This window comes from Hipposideros armiger, unplaced genomic scaffold (assembly GCF_001890085.2).
Source record: "Hipposideros armiger isolate ML-2016 unplaced genomic scaffold, ASM189008v1 scaffold_167, whole genome shotgun sequence".
Taxonomy (NCBI): Eukaryota; Metazoa; Chordata; class Mammalia; order Chiroptera; family Hipposideridae; genus Hipposideros; species Hipposideros armiger.
The window spans coordinates 2,569,582-2,592,414 of record NW_017731517.1 but is presented as its reverse complement, the minus strand read 5'-3'; the positions used below and the strand labels follow the sequence as shown (position 1 = coordinate 2,592,414).

At 50.7% G+C, this 22,833-nt stretch overlaps 1 protein-coding gene across 2 annotated transcripts in view; it reads right to left on the bottom strand.

Moving 5' to 3' along the window:
- GPR137B (G protein-coupled receptor 137B) overlaps nt 1–22,215 on the bottom strand; it is a 32,052-nt gene extending 9,837 nt beyond the window's left edge. Inside the window, exons 1-5 of one of the 2 annotated variants that reach the window (XM_019651816.1) lie at nt 22,108–22,215; nt 14,310–14,359; nt 5,516–5,738; nt 3,335–3,484; nt 894–1,022 (exon numbers count right to left, since the gene is read on the bottom strand). In XM_019651816.1, coding sequence (XP_019507361.1) covers nt 894–1,022; nt 3,335–3,484; nt 5,516–5,738; nt 14,310–14,359; nt 22,108–22,200 — 645 coding nt within the window. In that variant the 5' untranslated portion in view covers nt 22,201–22,215. The remainder of the gene's footprint in view (nt 1–893; nt 1,023–3,334; nt 3,485–5,515; nt 5,739–14,309; nt 14,360–22,107) is intronic. The other variant, XM_019651817.1, reaches the window with a different exon arrangement.
- Nucleotides 22,216–22,833: the final 618 nt, after the last annotated feature.

Genomic DNA, 22,833 nt, shown 5'->3' with positions numbered 1-22,833 from the left:
CCCAATGCACATCAAGGTCAGGTGAAAATAACCAAAGGGGAGGAAACCAATCCTGAGATCAGAAAACGTCACCCACTGCCATTCTCGCTCAAGGGCCCATCTTGTCGGGTTGGCTTCTGCACCACCCTCCCCACTCCAGTCTTACTTTTTTATTTTCTATTCCTGGCTCCTTAGTGACTATCCAGAGATGAATACAAAAAAACACAAGATAAAACACAACAGATTGGTTAGATTGGTTATTGTATCTATGCTTTCCTTACCACCTACATTTTGCTCACATTAGACAAAAACCATTCATTCTACTTTCCCATGGGTTTCAAAGACCAGTGATTCAAAATTCTACCACGAGTTAGTGTGGTTGGAATAACTTACGGAGCCGAGCTCCCGGGAGCTTCCTCACTGCCGGGTTTTGCACTTTCTGTCCTCCCCTCATGAAGACATTTACATAAAGTTAGCTGAGCAGAAATGTGACCAAAGTGGGGGAGTGGCTTTAGCATTCTTCACAATAATGTTTTAAATTCCTTACCACCCCATTCCCTAATAACCATCCAGCATAAGGTAGGGGTGAAGAACTGAGTTACTATTCTCTATTTTCCTTGGCTAAAATAGAAGCTTATAGATTTGGTTCACAGTGAGGCTATTATTGCATTAGGAAACACAGTTCAACACTCTGTCCAGGCCCTGACATGCAACTTACTTTCACTTCTTCTATAAGATAAATTGAAAACCACATTTCCCTCAAAGGGACAAGAAAATCTCAAATGAGGGACTTTTTTATATCACAACAGGATGGAGAAGGCTCTCTGTTGAAAATCTAAGAAAATATTCGAATTCAATGGTCGTGTGATTAGAATTAGGAGGCATTTTCTGCAAATAGAAAACGGTTTACTTACAAGGTCCTTTGCAGGATTTCTAACACGGAAGAAGTAAACGACTAAGGTGGTAGGTAAAAGCTCCCACACAAAAAGGACCACTCCAAACACGACGTAGCCAGCGTCTCCCAGCTGATTCTTCAGGTCGGCCTGTTGAGAGAGATGGAGAAAGTGGTGTCACTAGAGCGAGGGCAAAGGAAATAAGTTTGACTCAATTGTTTCCAATGGGGACAGAGACTGATTCTAATTGAGTGGAATCCTTTCCCTAAAATGTCCATGTTGAAATCAGATAATACTAAGGGTCTACCCTCAGGTGGAAAGTTACTTAAACCTTTCAGGACAGTTACTCCTAGTCTTCAGAATATTCTAACCAGGAAACTGCCCCTCTGATGTTTTATAACTTCACCCTCCAAAATCCTCCTTATGTCCAAATCAAGGTTCTCAAATTTAAGCTGATTTTCTTTTCTTCAGCAACTGAATAATGAGAATATGTGGCCTTCTCCCAATTCCTGAGTGGCATGTAACTGTTACCCTAAGTCTCATCCTTAGGATAAACACGTCAATTTTTAAACTTCTCTTCACATTAACTTTATCCTACTCTTTGCCCTTTAAACTCCTTGCAGGCTAGACTGTCTAGAAAATAATTCTCAGAGTCCAGGACACCAGGCTTCCGGACCAGAGATGGCTGAGCGGCCTGGGTTGTCTCTCCCTGTGGGGCAGATGGAGGTGTGTGAAGGGCGTGCACTGTTGTGTTTGGGCACCTGTACCAGGAATCCATCATTTCAAGGAAAGACTGTGCCCCACAATCAAACCATAAAGGGCCAATCACCTAACCTTAATCCTTTTCCTATAATAGAGTGTTACACCGTATTGAAGTACATTAACCAAAACTAATCATATACTCTTCAGCAAGATTACTCTCAAACTAGAATATGTCACAATAGGACGTCGCTCCTTTTTCATTCTACACGGAAGACGTGTGCGACTTGTGGCCATTTGTTTTTTTCCTAGATTTTCTCGGTTGCAACAGGTCTAGATATCAGAATAAATTTCCCCTCACAATAAAATTTTTAAATTTGTGATATTTAAAATTTGTTCTAACTACAAGCTCTTATTTGAAAGAAACACTGAAATGACTATTTTGTTAAAATAGTCTCTGTTGTTTAATGGTATGGAGTTTCAGTTTGGGAAGGTGAAATAGTTCTGGAGGTGGACGGTGGTGATGGGTGAGCTTCAAGCCACTGAGCTAGACACTGACGAATGGTGAAAACAGTAAATGGTGTATATTTTACTACAGTGGAAATCCTTTGCGTATGACAGATAAGTCTAATTTATCATTGCGTGAAGTTTAGATTTTTATATATTTGACAATCTCCAAGCACGGCACCCCCTCAGCAGTGCCTGGCCCCGCTTTCTCCTGCCACCCTGCATGTGTGGTACGGTCTGGGTTAGGGGTGGTGGCGGTCACTGCTGCTTTCATCCTTTCTCATATTCTGAAGAGCCTCTTGTCCTCACAGGTTTAACTTATCACGGTCATTTCATTCTTTCTTCCAGAGTCTTAATTTAGTCCAGGCTCCAAACACTGCTGGGATTTTAGAAGGGGTTTGTATACAGTTGGGTACTCAGTATTTTTCTAGGAAAAGCTGAGGCGTTTTTGCTGTTCAATCCAATAGGCTCCTGTTACAGACATTCTATTTCTTTATCGTAATGGCTTCTCTGTATTTGTCCCTTCCTCAGGGGACATCAGCTCCCAGAGGCAGGGAGTCTGCTCACTTTCACCCCCCACCCCCACTCTGCCCAGGGCTGGAGACAAAGAATCGGTATTTCTCAAATGAGACAGTGCAAACTCATTCTTTTGTATTTTGAGCTTTTGTGAACATGGATGCCAGATGATACTTCACTCCCTTTGTTTGTTTGCTTTATAATTTATAACTTATGAAAACAGAGTAAAATGAGCTGGTAAAATGAGCTTTTATTAACACCTGAGTGTCCTCAGTCACTTTTGTCTGGATTTCCTGAAACACTGTTAGTGTTCATGCTCCTTTACAAAATTTCCCATAACTTCAGGTTTACGTATTTCCGGAAACCCAAATGGAATTTGTTTTACCTGTGCAAATTTCACCCTTGAATAAGACCATCTTACATTTATATGGAAGCACTTTAAAAAATGTAAGTACTTCTTGACAAGGGCCCCAGAACGTAGAGGAGAAAGAAGTGTGCGCATGTGTGCACAGGTGCGTGTGTGTACGTGTGCACACATACCCCAGTTCCTCACAAGACGTATGAGCTGGAACAGCAGGCACTACGACCCCATTTTACAGATGAGACTGTGGGTGCCGCACAGGTGACTGTCAAGGTCATCCAGCTGTTTGACAGCAAAGCCAGGCGCTTATACCTCTCCGCCACCTGAGATGCTGCAAAGCATGAACCACTGTTCAGGTGGCCTCACCGCGCCCACTGACCTGATCTGACACGTTGTACCAGTCGTAATCAAAGGAACGGACGTTCTTGCTCTGAGAAAACGATAAGATGAACAGGTTGTAGCAGGCTCGGGAGGTGTATAGCAGGATGACGGTCACACCGATGGCGGTCACTTGACACACGGAGGAACCCTGGAAAGCAGGAGCCATGAGAGGGGCGCCCACTGCGGGTGCAGGACATCAGCCTCTGCCCAGATCCGCCTGTGTTCCCACCTGGTGGGCCCGACCTGTCAGAACCCTCCACCCACGGGCCTCAGACCCACTCCAGACCTCCCCTCATTCCACACCCCTTCCTAAAACTCAATTATCTGTATGCAGCCGCTTTAAAGCCTGGGAGTTGATTTGGACGTGCCTTTAATGGGGTTATAGTGTGAGCCATTTGTCTGAGGCCTCGGCGTGTGAGAACAAAACAGTCAGATGGCTACCGTGTTAAAGCTCTAAGTGCCGCTGCCCAGCTCCAAGACGGCCCCCTCGGCCTCTGAGCCCACTGCCCAGCTTCTGGCCTGGGGACAACCAAACGCTCTCACAGGGACAGCGGCTGGGAGAGAGCTGTGCTGCTGGCAGTGGCTCTGGCGCGTCCTCAAGAACCGGGATCTTCTAGGCTGGCAGTCCTGGAATCCTGGCTTAGAATTACCTGGAAATCAGTGATTCGTGCCCCAATTTATGAAGCCGTCAATTTCCCAAGTCCGTTAAAGGCCTCCTAGCTAGAAACAGATAGTTAACCAAAACACTAAAATTCATTTTCGAATCTTACATTTGGAAATCACTAACTTATTCCAAGCTATTTAATTTGCCAGGAGTAGTTTATTAGCTTGTTTGCCATGGCAGTGACCTAAATGGTATTTGACAATTTAAAAGTTAACCCCTCCTGTTAAAACCACAATTCTGTTTTTAAAAGCCTTGGATAGCCCCTAATGGGAGACAACATAAATAATACAGAAAGTTAAGGCAAAATCACATCTAAAACTCGTCAAAATTTATCAAAGAAAAACTCTGTCACGCTAACTTTCAGGATTTTACAAGAGTTCAGCAAAGTCGCAGGATGCCCTGATTAAGGCTTTATATTTTTGAAGTTAGAGGCACAGGTTTTAATCTACTGATCACTAGCAAAGACACGACACCATGGGAGACATAGCCGCCTCACAATCTTCAGACCAAAGATATGGCCGTTGGGCCACACGGCAAAGGAGGCCGACAGGGTACGCCCTAGGCCACACGGCCCCTGAACTCTAGAAGCAGAGGCACCACAGAAACCACTCAGCCGTTCTACACATGAGAAAACCGAGGCCCAGAGAGGCCACGTGACTGGCGGGGCTGGGGTCCCACAGCCAGCGGGCACCCCGGGCATCTGCTCCCCGCCCTCACACTTCACTAGGCTCCTCGATGAAAGGAGAGCTGGGGGCTGATCGGGGGCGCTGGGCACCGCAGCCCCAGGCAGCGTACCAGCCCTTCTGTGTAACTTGGGGGAAAGGAAAGGAGAACGCAGATTCTAGGGTGTGAAGCACAGCAGTGGAGAGCGAGCGGGCCCGGACTTCGTCTGGCTCCACCTCTACCGACCAATGAGAGGAATGGTGTCCTGAGCTCCAGGGACAGCCCCAAGGTTACGGAGGCCCTGCTCGTGGGCGCCAGGCTGGGGGTGAGCCTGCATCTCAGTCTCCACAGCAGAACGACCAGGTGGAGACGAGGGCAGACCCTGGAGCCAGACGGCTGAGGCCGCGTCTGTGTTACCTGGGCAACCTACTGACCGGTGCCTCAGTTTCCTTATTTATAAAGTGGAGATTATACCTACTCCCACAGAGTCGTGAGGATTCTGTTAGCTTATACATGTCAAGTGCTTATAAAAGTGTCCAGAACAGTGAACATAAATGTGTTTCTATTAATATTGGCACAGTCAACCCCACTGGTCCTTTAAAATGCTGGTTAAACCACCGCATCTATACACCAGAGACTTAACTCTGCCAGGAATTCTGCACACTCCAATGCACCGAGCCACCGAGCCGGAACCTCCTCACATACAAAGTTCAGTGAACCACACAGCTCTGTGTTTTGGCAACGGTGGTGTGGCTAATCATTTGTCAGAGGCCAGGTGTGAAAGGTCTGCACACCAGGAAACTAATGTTAGAACAAGCTGAACGGCGGGCTCTTGGGCATATTTCATCTTACCTTGGACTCCAGGTAAATGTTGGCTAAGGACATCTTAGAGATTTTGTAGAGACAGATGGAGAGAGAGACGGCGCACAGCACGAAGAGCGTGTCGTTGATGGCCACGCGCACGGAGACGACGGCCTCCCTCTCCCCGCTCCCGGTCTTCACCAGCACAGCACAGGTTAAGTTCACCAGCAGGAAGACGAGACTAATGACGAGGGAGGCCAGGTAGAGGGGTAACCTGGGAAGGACGAGAGAGAAGTTTAAGGCACCGGGACCTGCCTCCGTATTCTCGGTCATTCTAGAAGGAACAGCCAGAAGCAGAGCACGCCAAGGTTAACAAACACCTCGAGGGAGACTTTGAATTCGGTCCAGATACAAATTACAAACTGACTACAAAGTGTGCCCTCGCGAAGGTACTTAGCACTCGGAGCCTCATTTCCCGGGAAGTTGTGAGGATTGAACGAGCCGTGGACGCTCCCTGAGCAGGACGCGCTCAGAGTACAGAGCGCGGGCCGGAGTCAGAGTTGGTTTCAAGAAGCCCGCTACCCGGGCCGGCCGAGTGGCGCGATGGTTAAGAGCTGGCTTGGGACGCCAGAGGGCCCCGGTTCGGATCCCACATATGAGGGCCAGTGACACTGCCCTCTACAGCTAAGATGCTGAACAACAGCTCAACCTGGAGCTGGGCTGCTGTGAGTCGCCGGCGACAGCATAGGCTGCAGCCCCTGTGGCAGTGGGTTGCCATGGGCTACCGTGTGTGGCCAGCAGCCAGCGTGAGCGGCCAGCAGCCGCAGTGAGCGGCCGTCCAGAAGCTGGCGACTGATCTGCCTCGCCCGGGAAGAGCACAATGATAATACCAACTTGGGCCAGTGAAGCAACGTCCTCCACAACTAGACTGAAGAACAAAACGACAGCAACTTGTCTGTTCCCCTTCCCCCAATTCCCCAATAAAAAATAAAAAATAAAAAGCCCGCTACCCGCTCTGTGCTCGGGGCACGTGGGTCAAATCAACCTGTATGAGCCTCAGTGTCATCATCTGAAACTACTGGGTTGTCAGAAAAGTCATGACGCATTTTTGCAATGAAAAACATAGAAAAATACGTCATAAGTTTTCCGACAACCCAATAGACTAAATGATACCTCCCTTACAGGCTGCCTTTGAGGGTTGAAGTAATGTTTATAAAGGGTTTTACCCAAAAAAAGTCACAGGTGAAGTGGGAGTGGGTAGCACTCTCTCGTACCTGGGAGCCCTCACTACAGGATGCTGGAATTAAAACTCTGTCACAGCACCTTGCCCAAGGCTGAACGCTCCCAGTTGTCCTTCCTTGTCACTGACCAATTTGAATTTGCAGCTTCTCAGAGCTACACACTTCCTAAGTGACCTGCGGAAGGTCTATACAAAGACTTCTCAGATTTGCTGAAATTGAAATCAGCAGCCTCAAGTTTCTCTTAAGGACATATCATATTTCCCTCAGGCAGATGTCTTCCAGAAGTCACACAAATAAGGAACAGTCCCGCTGGGCTCAAAGCCAGACTGGTTTCAGCTGAATGTTTGTAAGTCCAAAGGCAAGTTCAAAACCATCAACTAGAAGTGGTTTGGAAGCTAGAGAGTGATGTGCGTGTCTGCAAAGCTGCCACACACAAGGCTAGGGAACCCTGGGTTCTAGTCCCAGCTCCACACAGCACGCCACTGACAGAAGCCCATGTGATGAAGGACGGAGGGACAAAGACAGGGGCAGAGGGACAGCGCAGTTTCAGTTCCTCCCCTCAGATGCCGGGACCATGTAACAAACCCCCACGAACCCCAGCTAATTTGAATGGTATTTTAGATCTTGCAAATAATAATTTACTATCTACCGGGAGACTCACCAAATTTTCAGAGCCCACATTCTATCAGAGGAATTTTGCTGACCTCGCGCCTCCTCATCCTTCAGATTGTAGCTCAGATATCACTTCTTCCAAAAAGCCTTTCCTGACTCACTCCTGCACCCCCTTACACACACACACATCATCAGGTCTTTCCGACGTCTGCTTTCCTGGTCCCTGTACTTTAACCTCACAGACTGGTCAGCTTACAATAAAGCCCGTGGACATGGTCTGACCAACGCCACCTCCTTCAGAGGTGGTCGGCTCTAGGAAGATGGAGATTTTGGCCCTTTCCTTCACCCCGGCTATCCACACTGTACATGGTAGGAGCTCAATAAATATGCTTGCGGGAGAGGGAGTGGGGAGGGAGGCAGGCAGGCGAAGATGTGTACTTGCCCTGGAAGCATTACACTGGGTCCCTAACCAGGGTGGCCCTTTACTTTCCTGTAAACACTCCATCGCATCAGCTATGAGATTGTCCCCTTCTTGGGGAAACAACCTGAACTTGAGGAATTGCATCTTTCAAGGTGGAGAGAAGAGACGACACCCTCTGCAGCCCTGTGCTGGGCACTGCTTACTCCTCTGCAGCCCTGTGCTGGGCACTGCTTACTCCTCAGGCCGGTGCAGAGGTAAAGGGATACAGAAAATGCAGGGTGGCCGGGAAGATGCTGGCGAGAGATGGACAAAGCGCACGGAACACAGAGAGGAGAGAGTATGATACGTGCAAAGTTGGAAATGCAGGAAAGCCCACGCTCAGTTTGAGCTGGCAAGTGTTTGCTAGACTTGAACAGTCCTGCAGGGGACAGACAGGGTGGGAGAGAGACTGGAGGGGCTGGGGACCCACAAAGTGGATGAGCACAGGATGACAGATGTGGCCATTCTGTGTTGGAGAAAGACGATTTGGGGCAGTGTGGTGCATGGATGGGGTAAAGGGACTTCAGGCAGGAGACACGATGGCCCGAGGAGCTGAGGATGGAGGCATGCCAGAGGCGTGACGACAGGGAGCCAGGGGGACCTGGACCCGAGGTGGTGCCATCAGAGGAGACAAGAGAGATGTGGTCAGAGCCACCACAGTCCCGGGCCCCCTGGGGTTGTGCCGCATGCAGTGGTGACAGGCAGTGCTTTGCAGTCTTAGAGATTCGAGTTCATGTGTAGTGATGCACTCAAAGCTTTTCAAGCAGAAACTATTTTTTTTTTAAATAAACATAAATGAGTTACCAAGGTCAGGTTCTTTTCTAGGACATGCTCCCTGGTCAAGGCCCTTCCAATCCACCTCACTCTCTCGCTGAGAATCATGGCCCCTGCTGGTCCCTCTGCATGGAGTGCCCGCCCCAGCTCTTCCCCGCCAGCAGGCCCTCCGTACTGCCCGCTGTCGCCCCCATCACAACGTGCTGTTAGTTCCCTTCCCAGCACAGGGGCACAGGGTTCAGTTCTGGGTGCCAGCATCTCCCACAGCCGACTGAGCTCAGGAAGGGCACCCCATGACTGTGTCGCCCGCATCAAAACACCATCCTGGGCTCACAGTGAGTGCTCAGTCCACCTGCCCTGTATTTCACATCCAGGACGCATTTTCTCATTGCTAAGATCAGGGTCACCTTGCCACGTGGAAAACTGTCCATCGGATCAGGAATGCTTCCTCTAGGTCACCATCAGGGAAACACGAAATCTGCCTGTGACCTCAGGCCAGGTCCCTAACAGGCCAAGCGTCCGCCTCCTCCTCCAAGGATATGAGGTGGGAGCTCCGTGCCTGTCTCGCCGGGCTGCTGAGAGGCCAGGAGAGGACGCATGGGGGCAGTTAGCACAGTGTCCGGCTCTTGGTAAGTTATTGTGGCGTTTATCTGTTCTCTGCCACATTCTCACGGATGGGGAAGTCGGGCATGGAGAGAGGGACAAAGGCAGGATCATTTGGGAGTCCCCGAAAACCTGCATTCTAGTTCCCTGTTTCTTATTGTTTTATTATCTGCTGCATTTTTGTGAAGGGCGTGGGTCAGAAACATCCAGAACCCTCTGGAATCAGCCCTGTCATGTTTGGGTCCTTGCCAAAGTGCACCCACTTCTATCCATAGGGTAGCAGTGAGCGTCTGGAAAAAGCACCGTCTGGACATCTAACTTTTCCAGACGACTCCTCATGGGTGTGGTTTTAAATACTACTGTGGATATAAATTCTTATTCTTTTTTCTTTTTTATGAAAGCAGTACATGACCGCTGCAGGACACTGGGAGGAAGCCGAGGGTAACCTGCACCCGGGTGGGGTGGCTCCCACCACTGCTCGCGTGGGGTGGCTCCCACGCCCTTCCCAGCTCGGGTTTCCATACATGGTGACCAGGCCTCCACCCGGCCCTTGCGCTGCCGTCACCTGCCTGGCATGAGAGAGAAGACGAGTGTGGGACACAGAGCTGTGTGTCCTCATCTGTGACATGGGGACAACACCCCTACCCTCCTCTAGGAGGATTCCGTGGGTCCTGTGCCTGCTTGTCTGGCTTTCTCCTCTGTCCTCACCCCACAGAACTTTTCATCAACAGCAAATTCCAGAAAAAGGTTTCCCCTCCTCCCACCAATACTTCCTCCACAGGGAGTCACCCTTGTGACCCGGGCTGTGCTCTGCAGTCCTCTCTTGACCTCATTCTCTCAGGCTCCACAACCTACTCACTAAACTAAAGGTGCATGCTGGCTGCGCCGCCATCTCCCCCCAACCTTCCTGGAGCCCTACTTCCTCCACAGTCCAATGCTCCCTCATTTCCTCATCTGAGCCTGTGCCTGGGGAGCCCCTGGTTCCTCTTCAACCTCTTCCTTCCCCAAAGTGGCCACGTCCTGGGCACTGTCCTCCACACCCACTTCCCCAGGGAGTGTGTTCGCTCCTGCAGCTTCAGGGACAACTTCTGTACGACCAAGCTCAAAAAGCTCGGTCTTGAGCCACAGCCTCTGTCTTAAGTCCCGACTCATGTTCCAGCCAGCCCGTCTACCATCGAGGCCCCGTCACCTCAGCATGTCCACGCTCAAGGCCTAACGTTCCTCCTCCAGTTTTCCGAACAACCATAATTTCCACCCTAACTTTTCAGGCTGCTAACTGTGAAGATCTTTGCACACCCCGCCCCTCCCCCCCCAACACACACACACCACAATCAGTTGTCAATTCAACAGGTTCCTCATTGCTACCTCCCATCTCACCACCACCACCTGCCCCGTGCCTTCTGACCAGAACTACTGTGACAGTGTCCTAATTTCACTTCCACCCCGAACTCCACCCTGCACCCTCCAGTCCCCTGCACTCCAGAGCCAGCTCAAGCTATGGGCATTCTGCAAGCTAATTAAGCCAGTTACTCACTGTCCCCAAAGCCCTGCAGGCGTCCCCACCTCCCCGTCTTATACAAGTGGATCTTTCTGCCGAAAGCCTTCATGCCCCCTGACTTCTGTCAAATGCTGCTCTCTGAGCCTATAGGGCCACCTGCTAAACAAAAGCCTGTTAGTGCCTTAAAGAAACACCCTGTGCTGTGAGACTTGAAACAATATGGAAGCACTTATGATCCAACGTTAAGATAAAAAGTCAGAAAGCAAAACTGGAAATGCGATAAAACACCAGCTCTTTCTTGAAACAAGTCTGTGTAAACCTACAGTAGAACATGTCACTGTATTCCCCTACATTGTGGGGCAAAGGGGTTCAGCAGGTTTGTTCTACTTCTTTCCACAGGTGTAAATTCACAAATTTTCTATCTTTTTTCTATTTTATAATTTTTTCTAATGACCGTACATAACTTTTATAATGAAAAAAAAAAAACAACTACAAAACTTATAAAACTTAACTATTCCCCCTTGGCCTGCAGCTCTGGAAGAAACGGAGAGATTTTGGGAGGGGTGGAGAGTGTTGGCAGAACAGACCATATCACAAGGGTATGTTTCCACAGGAACAATGTTTTGAACATTGCCCTAAAACTACTTCTTTTCAACCCAAACTACAGGATCAGGATAAATAGCCCAGATAAGAGAAAAGACCAAAGGATAAGAAAATCAGCGGAACCTGGCTTCTGGGAAGACCATTTCACTGCGAGACCAGAAGTATCCGGCTCTGGCTGGGCAGCCCCCACCCCCAGACTTGTCCTGTCGTCCTCAGGACAGGAAGTTCCAGGCTTGGGTCAATAAGACCGCACGTCACCACCTCCTAGCATGAGGGGACAGTGTTACTAGATTGTCTAATTTCTCTTCCAACACCTCAGATTTCTTACAGAACAGAAAAAGCAGAGCCCAGGTCATTACATTTTAAAAATTTTTTTTTAAATCGAAGATGGAGGGAAAACAGTTGAAAATGTTTACAACGCAAAGTACTCATGCACTCCCACACTTAGTGTTCACATTTCCTGAGTCAAAGATTTAAAAACACAGATCAAGAGAGAGAAAAACAGAAACCAAATCCAATAGGCAGCAACTCCAGTAAAACTCAGCTAGTGGATGTGTTGGGGAAACGGGCGGAACAAAGCGGTTCTGGGCGGGGCTGAATATCAAGGATCTTCAGAAACACAGAACTGCTGCAGGAGCAGCTTGGGTGGGATGTTTCCACTAGTGCTAGACTAACGGCTCGTGATTCACTGTCAGTTAGGGAAGCCAGTCTACCTGAAGCATCTCAAGGGATGAGCCGTGGCCAGAAATGTCGGCTGTGGTATCTGGCTTTAGAAAAATGGGGAGTCAGAGGAGACTGCAGATGTGCAGGAACACAAGGACTCCCTGGGTCCCTTCACACGGGGCCATGGAATTCTCAGATCTGAGCCAGCAGGCTTCTCCCACTAAAGCCTCGCCCTCCTGGCTTGAGGAAACGCCCCCTTCTCTAGCCCAAACATCGCTCCTTTAACATCTGAATCCAACTGTATTTCTCCCTCCATCTCTATAAGGCCCCTCTCCGTGAAAGCGGTCACACACCTCAGCGTAGCCTGTCTTGTCTGCACTTTGGTTTCAGGATCAAGTACTGCCCTCCGTCTTCTCACCTGACAACCATCCCCCAAATGTGCAGAGGTTGAAAGCTTGTCATGCTTGCTGACCAGTGCACTTCTAGAAGCTTCCACACCTTATCAAGCATTTACAAGATAAGGCGGGCACCATGATCCAATCAGAATACTCTCCCCGCACCCCAGCCTTCAGGCATTCTCTGCTCCCAGGCCACCCTTTCCGCCCCCCCACCCCCCACTGGCCCCCATTTCGGGTCAGGGGCTGGTGGGCTGAGGTTACCAGCAGCACATAAGAAAGGCTCTTTTATCAGGGGCAGGAGGGACTGTCTACTTGGACTTGCTACTTTAAACTGCCCTCCTTGGGACCAGCGTCACTTCATGGTGGGCTCTGAAGTCCCAGCCGAATAGTCCAGTAGAAACAGGAAGCAAACAATCCAAAAAGCACTGAAGGGAGACGGCAAGGTCAAGTGAAAAACAACATGGCACCGATCTCGCTCCCTGATCCTGGCCCCACACTGTCACCTAGCTTTCTGAACTTCAGTGTCTTTGGATGCAAATGAGGATGAAAATACATACTGCCAGAATTTTAACTAAAAAGTCTTTATAAATTTAAGGTACATACATACAGAAGGTGCCAAAAAAATGTATACACATTTTAAGAAAGGAAAACTGTACTGAAATTGTAATACTCAATATGTACCAATAACAAAAGACGAATACAAGTCACGTTTGACTTCTGCAATTACAAGAGGTGCTCAAAGCGGTTACCATCAGCGTCCAGACACTTCTGATGACGGCAAACTATTGCTTGAGCAACGATGACCAAAGGATCCACTTGCATACATTTTTTGGTACCCCTGGTATACAAAAAATCTAATATGCATATTTTTGGAATATTTTTTAAGTAATAAAATAATTAAATTTTCATTTTGATTTAAGAAAGTAAGTGACCAAAGTCACCTTTTCAGAAATGTCTGCCCATGGCTCGGAGCTCTCCTGGGCAGGGACACCAGGACACCCTGACTGGTGACGCACCCGCCTCACACCCTCGGATGCCTGGTCTCCTTTCCCCGTCCCCGGCCAAGTCTGACCTCTCTCAGCCACTAGTTCTCTGCTGCCGGGGGTCACAGAGCTCTATGAAACTTTGGGGAAAGCTATGGACCCTCCCCGCAGGAAAAACATGCACATCCTCCTATGCACATGAACCTGGCAAGTGACTGAAGGCTCCTCTTCTGGACTGCAGGCCTCCCCTGTCCAGCTCAGCACAGGCCTCTCTTCTTCCACCAAATTCCTATGACTCTCACATCCACAGAGGCCACAACAGAGGCCGCCCACGTGCCTGACACGTCCCAGATGGCGCTTGGCCTGATTCTGATAGCTTTCCTGCTGTTTAGGACATCTTTGCAGGCGGTGTAATTATCTTTCCAGGACAGACCACCTCTCCGCCTCAGGGTGCCTAACTGAGTGCTACAATGATAAAAAATGCACCTGCTGGATGTGGGCGGAGCTGCAAACCAGCAGCTGTGGTGCCAGGTATGGTGACTGCACAAAGACGGTGCAGCTTTGCAGAACAGAGCGACTAGCAGTTGGCAGCGAGGGACGAGGAGCCCAGGACACCAGGCAGAGGGCAGGAACACAGGGACAAGGCTCTAACCACAGCTGCGCCCAGGGGAGGGAATGCCGGGCCACGTGCCAGCATCTCCAGGGAACCCTCTGCCTTCTGCTGAGGCCCCTCACTCCACACGCACCTCCAACAGCAGCATGCATCGATTTTATTCCCCTCTCTTTGCTCCCTGGTTATGACAGACACCGGGCTCTTATTTCTAAATGAGGCAGACACGCTGCAAGACCTAGAAAGTCCTGCTTTCATGAGCCAACTCCACACTGGGTGGGCAGGACGGCTCCAGGCAGCTCACGGAGGACTGATGTGTGTGCCAAACCCAGTTGCAGAAACAGGCCACTGTGTGAGCCTTTCACCTGCTTTCACAGAGAAAACAGCCCCGGGGACTTACCGGTATTTGAGTAGCTCCGGAGAGTACTTTGACTTGGCTTTGAAAATCACCTGCAATGACAGAAAAACATGGCAGGTTGGGGAGTCAATATGCTGATGCCAACAAGCTGATCACCACTGAGAACTTCCGTTTCCCTTGATACCCAGGCAGTGGGGCGGTTTCTGAAACCGAGAGGTCTGCTCTGTGAGAAAGGCTATAAGGCTAACTGTTTTTAGGTTGTGCATACACTTTTAACTTACGGTTTTTTTTAAAGATTTTTTTTTATTGGGAAATCGGGGGGATGGGAACAGAGCTGGGGAATTGGGGGAAGGGGAACAGACAAGTTGCTGTCGTTTTGTTCTTCAGTCTAGTTGTGTGGAGGATGTTGCTTCAGTGGCCCAAGTTGGCACCATCATTGCGCTCTTCCCGGGTGAGGCAGATCAGTCGCCGGCTTCTGGACGGCTGCTTACTGCAGCTGCTGGCCGCTCATGCTGGCTGCTGGCTACACATGGTAGCCCATGGTAGCCCATGGCAACCCACTGCCACAGGGGCTGCAGCCTACGCCGTCGCCAACGACTCACGGCAGCCCAGCTCCAGGTTGAGCTGTTGGTTCAGCACCTTAGCTGTGGAGGGCAGTGTCACTGGCCCTCATATGTGGGATCTGAACCGGGCCCTCTGGCGTCCCAAGCCAGTTCTTAACCATCGCGCCACTCGGCCGGCCTTGTGCATACACTTTTAATATGAAGGTATTTTAAAATGTTTTAAAACGGCTTTTTAAAAAGTAAAGGTATTACGGGCCGGCCGAGTGGCGCGATGGTTAAGAGCTCGCTTGGGATGCCAGAGGGCCCCGGTTCGGATCCCACATATGAGGGCCAGTGACACTGCCCTCTACAGCTAAGATGCTGAACGGCAGCTCAACCTGGAGCTGGGCTGCTGTGAGTCGCCGGCGACGGCGTGGGCTGCAGCCCCTGTGGCAGTGGGTTGCCATGGGCTACCGTGTGTAGCCAGCAGCCAGCGTGAGCGGCCAGCAGCCAGCGTGAGTGGCCAGCAGCCGCAGTGAGCGGCCGTCCAGAAGCCGGCGACTGATCTGCCTCACCCTGGAAGAGCGCAATGATGGTGCCAACTTGGTCCAGTGAAGCAACGTCCTCCACAACTAGACTTGAGGAACAAACGGACGCAAATTTTTCGGTCCCCCTTCCCCCAATTCCCCAGCACTGTTCCCATCCCCCCAATTCCCCAATAAAAATCTTTAAAAAAAAAAAGTAAAGGTATTACTGGTCTTCTCTGATTTTAGGATTTGTATTTGAGCCCATACTTCCCCTAGAGATAAACCGTCCACCCTCACACTTCATTAGAAGTTTCACTGGCACCAAAATAATGGAGTTTGACTATAAGTGTCCATCTCCCGGGCCTCAAGCTGTGCAGCGCATGCATGTCTCTGGACTATGGACACGTCACACTCAATAGGTGCAGGAGAAACGCTGTGTGCTGGGTTCCTCCAGGTCTTGAGCAGCCAGCACAGCCTCTAACGTGTCTGTGCAGACACAGCGCCAGTCTGGGGAGCCTACTACAGGGTGAAGGGGAGCGGAAGCAGGTGTGGGCTCCAGCTCCCGCCCCAACTGACAGGCTCCTCTTCCCAGGGAGTGGGGAGCTTGGGAGGCGAGCCTGGGCGGATCACGGGGGTCAGGGGGCTGGCTGGGGGGCACACAGAGAGCAGTGCTTGTGCTCATGCATTCACCATCCTAGGTCCCTGGGGTTGGGGGGCAGCACTGGGAGAAGAAAGGGATGGGAGAGCGGAGAAGAGGACGTTTTTTTCAGAGATGATCTGGTGAAGCATGAGAAGACCTGCACCCGGGGCTTCCTAGCAGAGCCTCCTGCATGGAGTTCCTAAACGTGTCCCTCCAACACGCGTCCAGCTCCTGGCCCTGGTCCCAGTCTCCTCACTAACCCCCCGGCTGCGCACACCCACACACCCCCGCCCTCCCCCGCCCCCAGCTCTCATGGAACTCAGGATTTGCTCAGCCTGCAAATATCTAACAGGAGAGACACATTGCTAGAGGTGGAATTACCAGAGATGTAAGGACTGAAGGAACAACGGGGGTGGGGAGCAGAAGCCTGGTTCCAGGGGAGCGGAGCAGGGCACAGGCTGCTCTGGGACCCAGGGGGGCACATGGGGGTCAGGCATCGGTGCCCCCTTGCCTGAGGAGGAAGCAGTGAGATATCAGTTTCCTCCAGGGACACTGGAAAGTAACCCCAGGAAATCACCTGGTAGATCGCAAGTGCCTGGCCAAGTGTGCTGATGCATCTGTCACACGGGGCAGGGACCTTCTGTGCGACGCTTATGGGCCCATTCCCAGGAGGCACAACATACGTGACAAGAGCGACACTTCCCTTGGGAGCCTTTCAGAGGCATTTTTCTGAGGCCCATCAGTATGCGTCTCAGGCTAACATGGGCACCTTGTTAAAAGAGGTAAACCCCAGAGACACCAAGCCTGTGGGTCTGGCTGGGACAGGGCCCAGGAATGTGCATGTTAAAAAGCTCCCCACCGTGTGATTGGCAGCCGGCCCAAGGACCACCTCTTGAGAAATGCTGATCTAAAGGAACAAAACCGCCTCACCTAATATTCCTCGATAACTTTGCAATCATTCATATAAAACACACTGAAACGGGTGACCACAATAATCGGATGACACCAAACAGGCAGGATGGTGCTGAGAGCAGAGACCGGGCAGCTGGAAGTCCACGGACAGCCTCTCACACACACTCTCACGCCTCAGGACCCTAAGCCACAGACTCACTGCCTGCAGGAGAGGAAGGTTCCTACAGACTTTATAATGAGCAAATCTGCCCTGTTAAAACTTAAGTCCCCCTTTTAAAAAATCATTTTCAGAGCTTCACAGGCGAGCATTCCAAACTGACGGGAGAATTCGTTGGTTTCTGACTTGAGTTTTGTCTCTGTCCGAAATCCTTTCCGGAAGCAGGAAGTTACATCATAAATAAGTTAAAATACCTGGTATTACGATGGCATGAGTGCAGTGCCCTCACTGACAGGAGTCCTGCGTTCTCCTCTGCCAGCCTCCCACGGGGTTTTAGTCACATCACCTTTATATTTCTGTGCGGCCCATGAGGAGGAGAAAGGTTACCAATCAGCCTCTCTCGGGAGCGAGCTGTAGACCAATACACGACTGCAAAGTGCTGTTACAAACATATTACTGTTTCATGTACCGTAGACCAAAGCTCTCAGAAAAAATGCTCTCCTACTGAACAGAGCTTGGGGATCTCACTTTTAATAACCGGGAGAATTCCTCACAGGTATCAAAGTGAGGAGAACAAACTACTTTATTTAAAAAAGTGTTCAACCTTGTCAAGGAAATATGCAAAAGTTGTTTTAATATTTTGCCACACTTAATGGGGCTTACTCAGTGACAGGTGACTTTCGCCATCACTCCGTTTACTCTCACACGCGGAGGCCTATGGCAGCATCGCCAGCACCACCCATGGGCTCTCCACGGGACAGTGCCCCCCACCTACGGGCTCAGCTCTGTGCAAAGTGCTGTCAGGGATGAAAGAAAAACATGGCCAGTCCTGCCTTCAACGGGCTCGTAGTCCTAGTGGTGAGGTAAGACGTGGACAGAGGAAACGGCCGGAGGAGGTGCCCACCGGAAGGCGCCAGCCACAGCTGGGCAGCGCACAAGCAGCTGACCCGCAGGTCGCGGGCTCAGCCTCGTGGTGACGTCAGCTCTTCTGTGCTCCTTGGCCACACGCTGCCCCAGCTCCCATAGGCAGCTGCTGGCCACCCGATGTCAGCGCGAGAGCGTGTGAGTGGGTCTGGGTCAACTGAAGGCTAATCAGCTCCCAGCTCACTCCCACTACTCCGCCAGCATTGGGTCTTCAAAACCTGGGACCTGCAGAATGACAAACCCAGCCAGCCAAGAGCTGCAAACGCTGGTGACGCTCCCACCTGGAAGTGCCGCCCACCCCTACCCACCATCCTCCTTTATAAATGAAACGAGACACTCCCTGACTTCCCACGGCCCCTGGCCCCGGCAGCTCCATCCACACAGGTTTGGTGGTGGATGGACTGAATGAAGTCAGGTGTAGCAGGACGACCTCTAAGGCCAGCCTGGGCCCCAGGACATTCTTCCAGGGACATACGGTGACGAACAGGAGTCCCAGTCAGGACGGTCAAATATCTGGTCCAGTGTTCACACCTTATGAACAATCATATGCTTTGCCCCAACCGTTCCACTTGTAAGAAATTATGTGGAGGCAGGGCTTCTCCAGGTGTCCCCATGGAATTGGGGATTAATGTGACTGGAAGTCAGTGTCACGTGATCAAACATATCTGGAACTGCAGGGCGAAACAGTTTTCCTCCCTGCAGGAATTCCCAGAGCCTTTAGAAGGCTAACGTCGTAAATCTCTAAGCAAAACATGTGGTGTAAGCAGCGGCCCAAACTTATTTGGCCGCTTTAGGTCTTCCCAGTGAGTATCCCAGAGAGCAGAGTTTGAGGACAGACGGAATGTTTATTGCAGCCTCAACAGCAGTAACAAGGACTAAGAATAACAACCACCCCCACAGAAAACAAGAAGCAAGAAAACTTCAAAATCTTACTGAGCCTTTACCCCGTGAACAGAGACTCCAGTCAAGCACCGCACTGAGCACGAGGGGTCCATAGGGTTAGGGACCCCAAAAGGGACCCAGAGCCCCCACCCCGAGAATGACTTGAGCAATAACAGAAGAGGAAACCCTGCAAGATTCAACTTCACATCACCATTAGGTCCACATCCCTGCATGGAGGAAGAATCAGCCCAGATAAAGGCTGGTACTAAATAAATCACTTGATCCTCTCTAAGCTAAACGGTGGTAACAACACGAAGATGAAAGCCTGGACGGTGAGTTATAAAGGTTCTAGCCAATCCTGATGATCTGTGGCAAGTCTAGGTCTTGAATTCAACTGAGCCCATTCGAGCTGTGCTCGGAAACACTCCCTTTATCCCTCAAGCTGCTCCTTACACTTAAGTTCCTCAAAGTTGTATTTCACTTTCTGGCATATGTAAAATGATACACACACACACACACACACACACACACATATATATATATATATATATATATAATTACAGCATATAACATCTGTCCTCACTAATTAAAGTGCATAAACGTCTGGACCAAGTTTTCAAACAAAATAAACCCAAACTCTCATACCCACCCCACCGCCATCTGTGCTCCAAGAAACTTCACTGAAGACTGATTAGAGTTGGAGCTGAACCTCCTGGGCTCAGGCCTGGGGAGCTCTTATGGGGCTGCCCGCCTCCTACAGTCTGCACTGGCTCCCACTGACCCCACCAGGAGCCCGGCTAGGAGGAGGAGCCGGCTTCTGAGAGGGAGGCAGACAGATATTAATTACCGCTTCATGTTTTACAGCACTACTGACAGCACAGGCTCTGCCACTCGGCACACAGCCAGGTCCACAAAATCGGAGAGGAAGGCAGGGACAGTGTGAGTGCCGAGGGGACAAAGGACGCCAGGAGAGGAGGGTTCCAGGATCATCACATTCAGATTGGTGGTGTTCACAAACGTTCAACTGACAATGAGCACTACGTTTGGACTCAAGAATTGTGAAAATAAGGAAAAGCTGGTCCCTGACCCCAAGAAACTCACAACCAGACTCAAGACACACCAGTGGTATCAGGAGAGCAGATGTGTGAGGTGGTGTGGGGAGGTGTGGGGGTGTGGGGAGGCGTGGGGGTGTGGGGAGGCGTGGGGGCGTGTGGGGGTGTGGGGAGGCATGGGCGAAGTGTAAGGAGGTGTGAGGTATGGGCAGGTGGGGGGAGGCAGCCCACTCCTTGACGGGGAGCCTAGGGGATAGTGAGGTCGGGCTGGAACCCTGAAGTAGAGGGAGAGGCCCAGCTGCTTCTTGGGGAAACTTGGTCAGGAAAGGAAGTGAGTGAAGGGCGGTCCAGGCTCCGCCCCTTTCCCCTCCCGCCTCATCTACACCGCCTGTGAAGACACCGGGATTGTCCCAGAGTCCCCTATGGTGGTGAAGGGGTGGGAGAGGAATATGGGCAAGACTGAAGGTGAGAGCAGAGAAAAGCAGCAGCTTCCACCAGAAACTCCTGTCATCTCGTGGAGATAAGGCATTGGCCCCCAGATCACAGACCCCTTTTGGTCTCAGCATCGTATCTACTGCTTTAAAAGCCCTACTTAGAGGACTAAAGCCAATGAGAGGAAAGCCAGGTGACTTTCCTAAGATGTAGTTCAGGTTTGGGAAAGCCACATTCCTGTTTCAGATGGAGCGCCAGGGAGGCCCGAGGGGGAGGCTGGAGGGCCTGCTGGTTCCCCCCTCTGCTCCCTCCTGTGAGGGTCTGGGCCCCCTCCCCCCACTGTGGGCCAGCTCAGAGCCCTCAATGACCCCAGACCCTTCACACCACCTTTCAGATGACGCAGAAAGGCCAGGGATCGGTATGTGACGTACTTGAGCAGAAGGATCTAGAAGCAGCTGCTGACCTCTGCCCCCCTCCCCTTACAAATCACAGTCCCTGGATGTCACCGGCTCTGTTCCCACCCTTGAACTCCTGCCTGCCTGTTTTTCTCCTACTAACTCATGTTGGTATTCCCTGTCCCACAGTCCTTTTTTCTCATGTCATGTTGGCTGCTTCTAGCAGAAGCAGCCCACGCTATTCTTTGTGGGTATGACAGTGTCCCTTGTGCATTCAGCAAGCTAACAAAAGGAACCTCTTCTGTTCCCAGAAGCAGCATCTGTGACAAGTAAATGAAGCCCTGTGCGTCCAGGCTTGGACTTTATTCAGAACGTCTCTATGTAGCCATTCTGCTTTACAAATCCCCCCCCCACAAAACACAGCCCATGTCTCCACACCCTCACTTCTGTGCCATCACTCCCTGAAGTGCTGTCCTGTAGACACTTTACAATCCACCCACCTTAGCAGGCTCCGGACCCCAAAGCTGGACCCCTCACCCCATGTGCTGAGGCTCGGCCTGTGGGCTGAGGGTAACAGAGCAGATCTGAAACTGTGCCAAGCATAATGAAAGCAGCACGTTATTTACAGTGGCCAAGATGTGAAGGCAGCCAGGGTGACCACAGACAGAAGGATGGATAAGGAACATGGGGTACATATAAACAAAGGAATATTACTCAGCCATAAAAAAGAATGAAATCTTACCATTTGCGACAACATGAATGGACCCAGAAGACATTATGCTAAGTCAGAGAAAGGCAAATACTGTATGGTTTCACTTATACGTGGAATTTAAAAAAAAAATGAACAAAACAAAAACAGACCCATAGATACACGAAACAAGCTGATGGTTGCCAAAGGGAAAGGGGGTGGGGAAGATAAGTGAAACAAAAAGAGCTGTCCCAAGAGATCAGGTGACGCGCAGCACATTTCACTACAATTAGTAAAAAAGCTTTCAAAAAGGAGGACATTGGGCAACATAAACAAAAAAAAGAAACCAGTATGTCTCCATTTGAATGTGCAAACACCTTCCATACCCTTTTGCAACTTGTTTGCTCACCCATCCTGACATGTTTGCCATGTGTGGATGATGAAACACACAGCTCAAGGTCCTGCATTGTCACCGAGGCCCGGTATTCCACTGTACACAGGCCACAGCTGTGCCCACCCACGGCACAGAGACATCTAGAGTGGGTTAAGATTGTGGCCTGTGGATCCGGCTCACCTGGACTTAACTCCTGGCTCCACCGATGATGAGCTGTGTGACCCTGGAAACGTCGCCTAACCTCTCTGTGCCTCAAGTCCCTCATCTGCAAAGTGAGGTAAATAATGGTGCCTACCTCATGGGGGTTTGTGAAGATGAGGTGAACTGGGTATGTGGCGCACTTAGACCACGCCTGGCACCTCACAGACACAGAAGTCCGTGCTGCCATTCATCCTGTGTAGGTTCTCAAAGCATTTCTCTATGTGCACAACTACCAAACTATAAGCATGGACGCTTTCTTGGCCATACAAGGAACCTTCACACACAGAAAGCGAGGAGCCACTGACGTTTGCTATGTGATCCTGTGGTGCCTCTGAGTTGCCCACTTCCTGACAGATTGGGGAAGTTTCGCAAACCCAAGGGCGCAGCGTCCCGGTGACAGTCATTAGTCAGCTACTTCGGTCTGTGTCTCCGCATGCTGAGTGCCATTCTTCGCCAGGGCAGGGTGACACGAGAGTCGCTGGAACCCAAGTGGGGATCCCTCCCTTTGTGCAGCAACCCCTGAGGAAAAGCGAGGGACAGCTCCTGCTCAGCACCTCAGGCCAGCTCTCTGAGAAAGCACGAGGTCTCTGCAGAGACTGCCATGTTCTTAACCCTTGGGGCCCATGACAGAGAAGGGGTACGCGGTCTCTGCTATACAACTCTGGGTGCAGCAGCCTCAAGGCAAGGCGAGCTCTGTGTCCAGGTGTGAGGGGCCCCCACGCAGGGGCCTGGGTTCCCAGGTCAGGTCTTCGCCCTGTTACCTCCTGTCTTTGAACTTGGCAAGTGCGTGGTTCATGGAGCGAGTCCTGCTCCCTTCCTG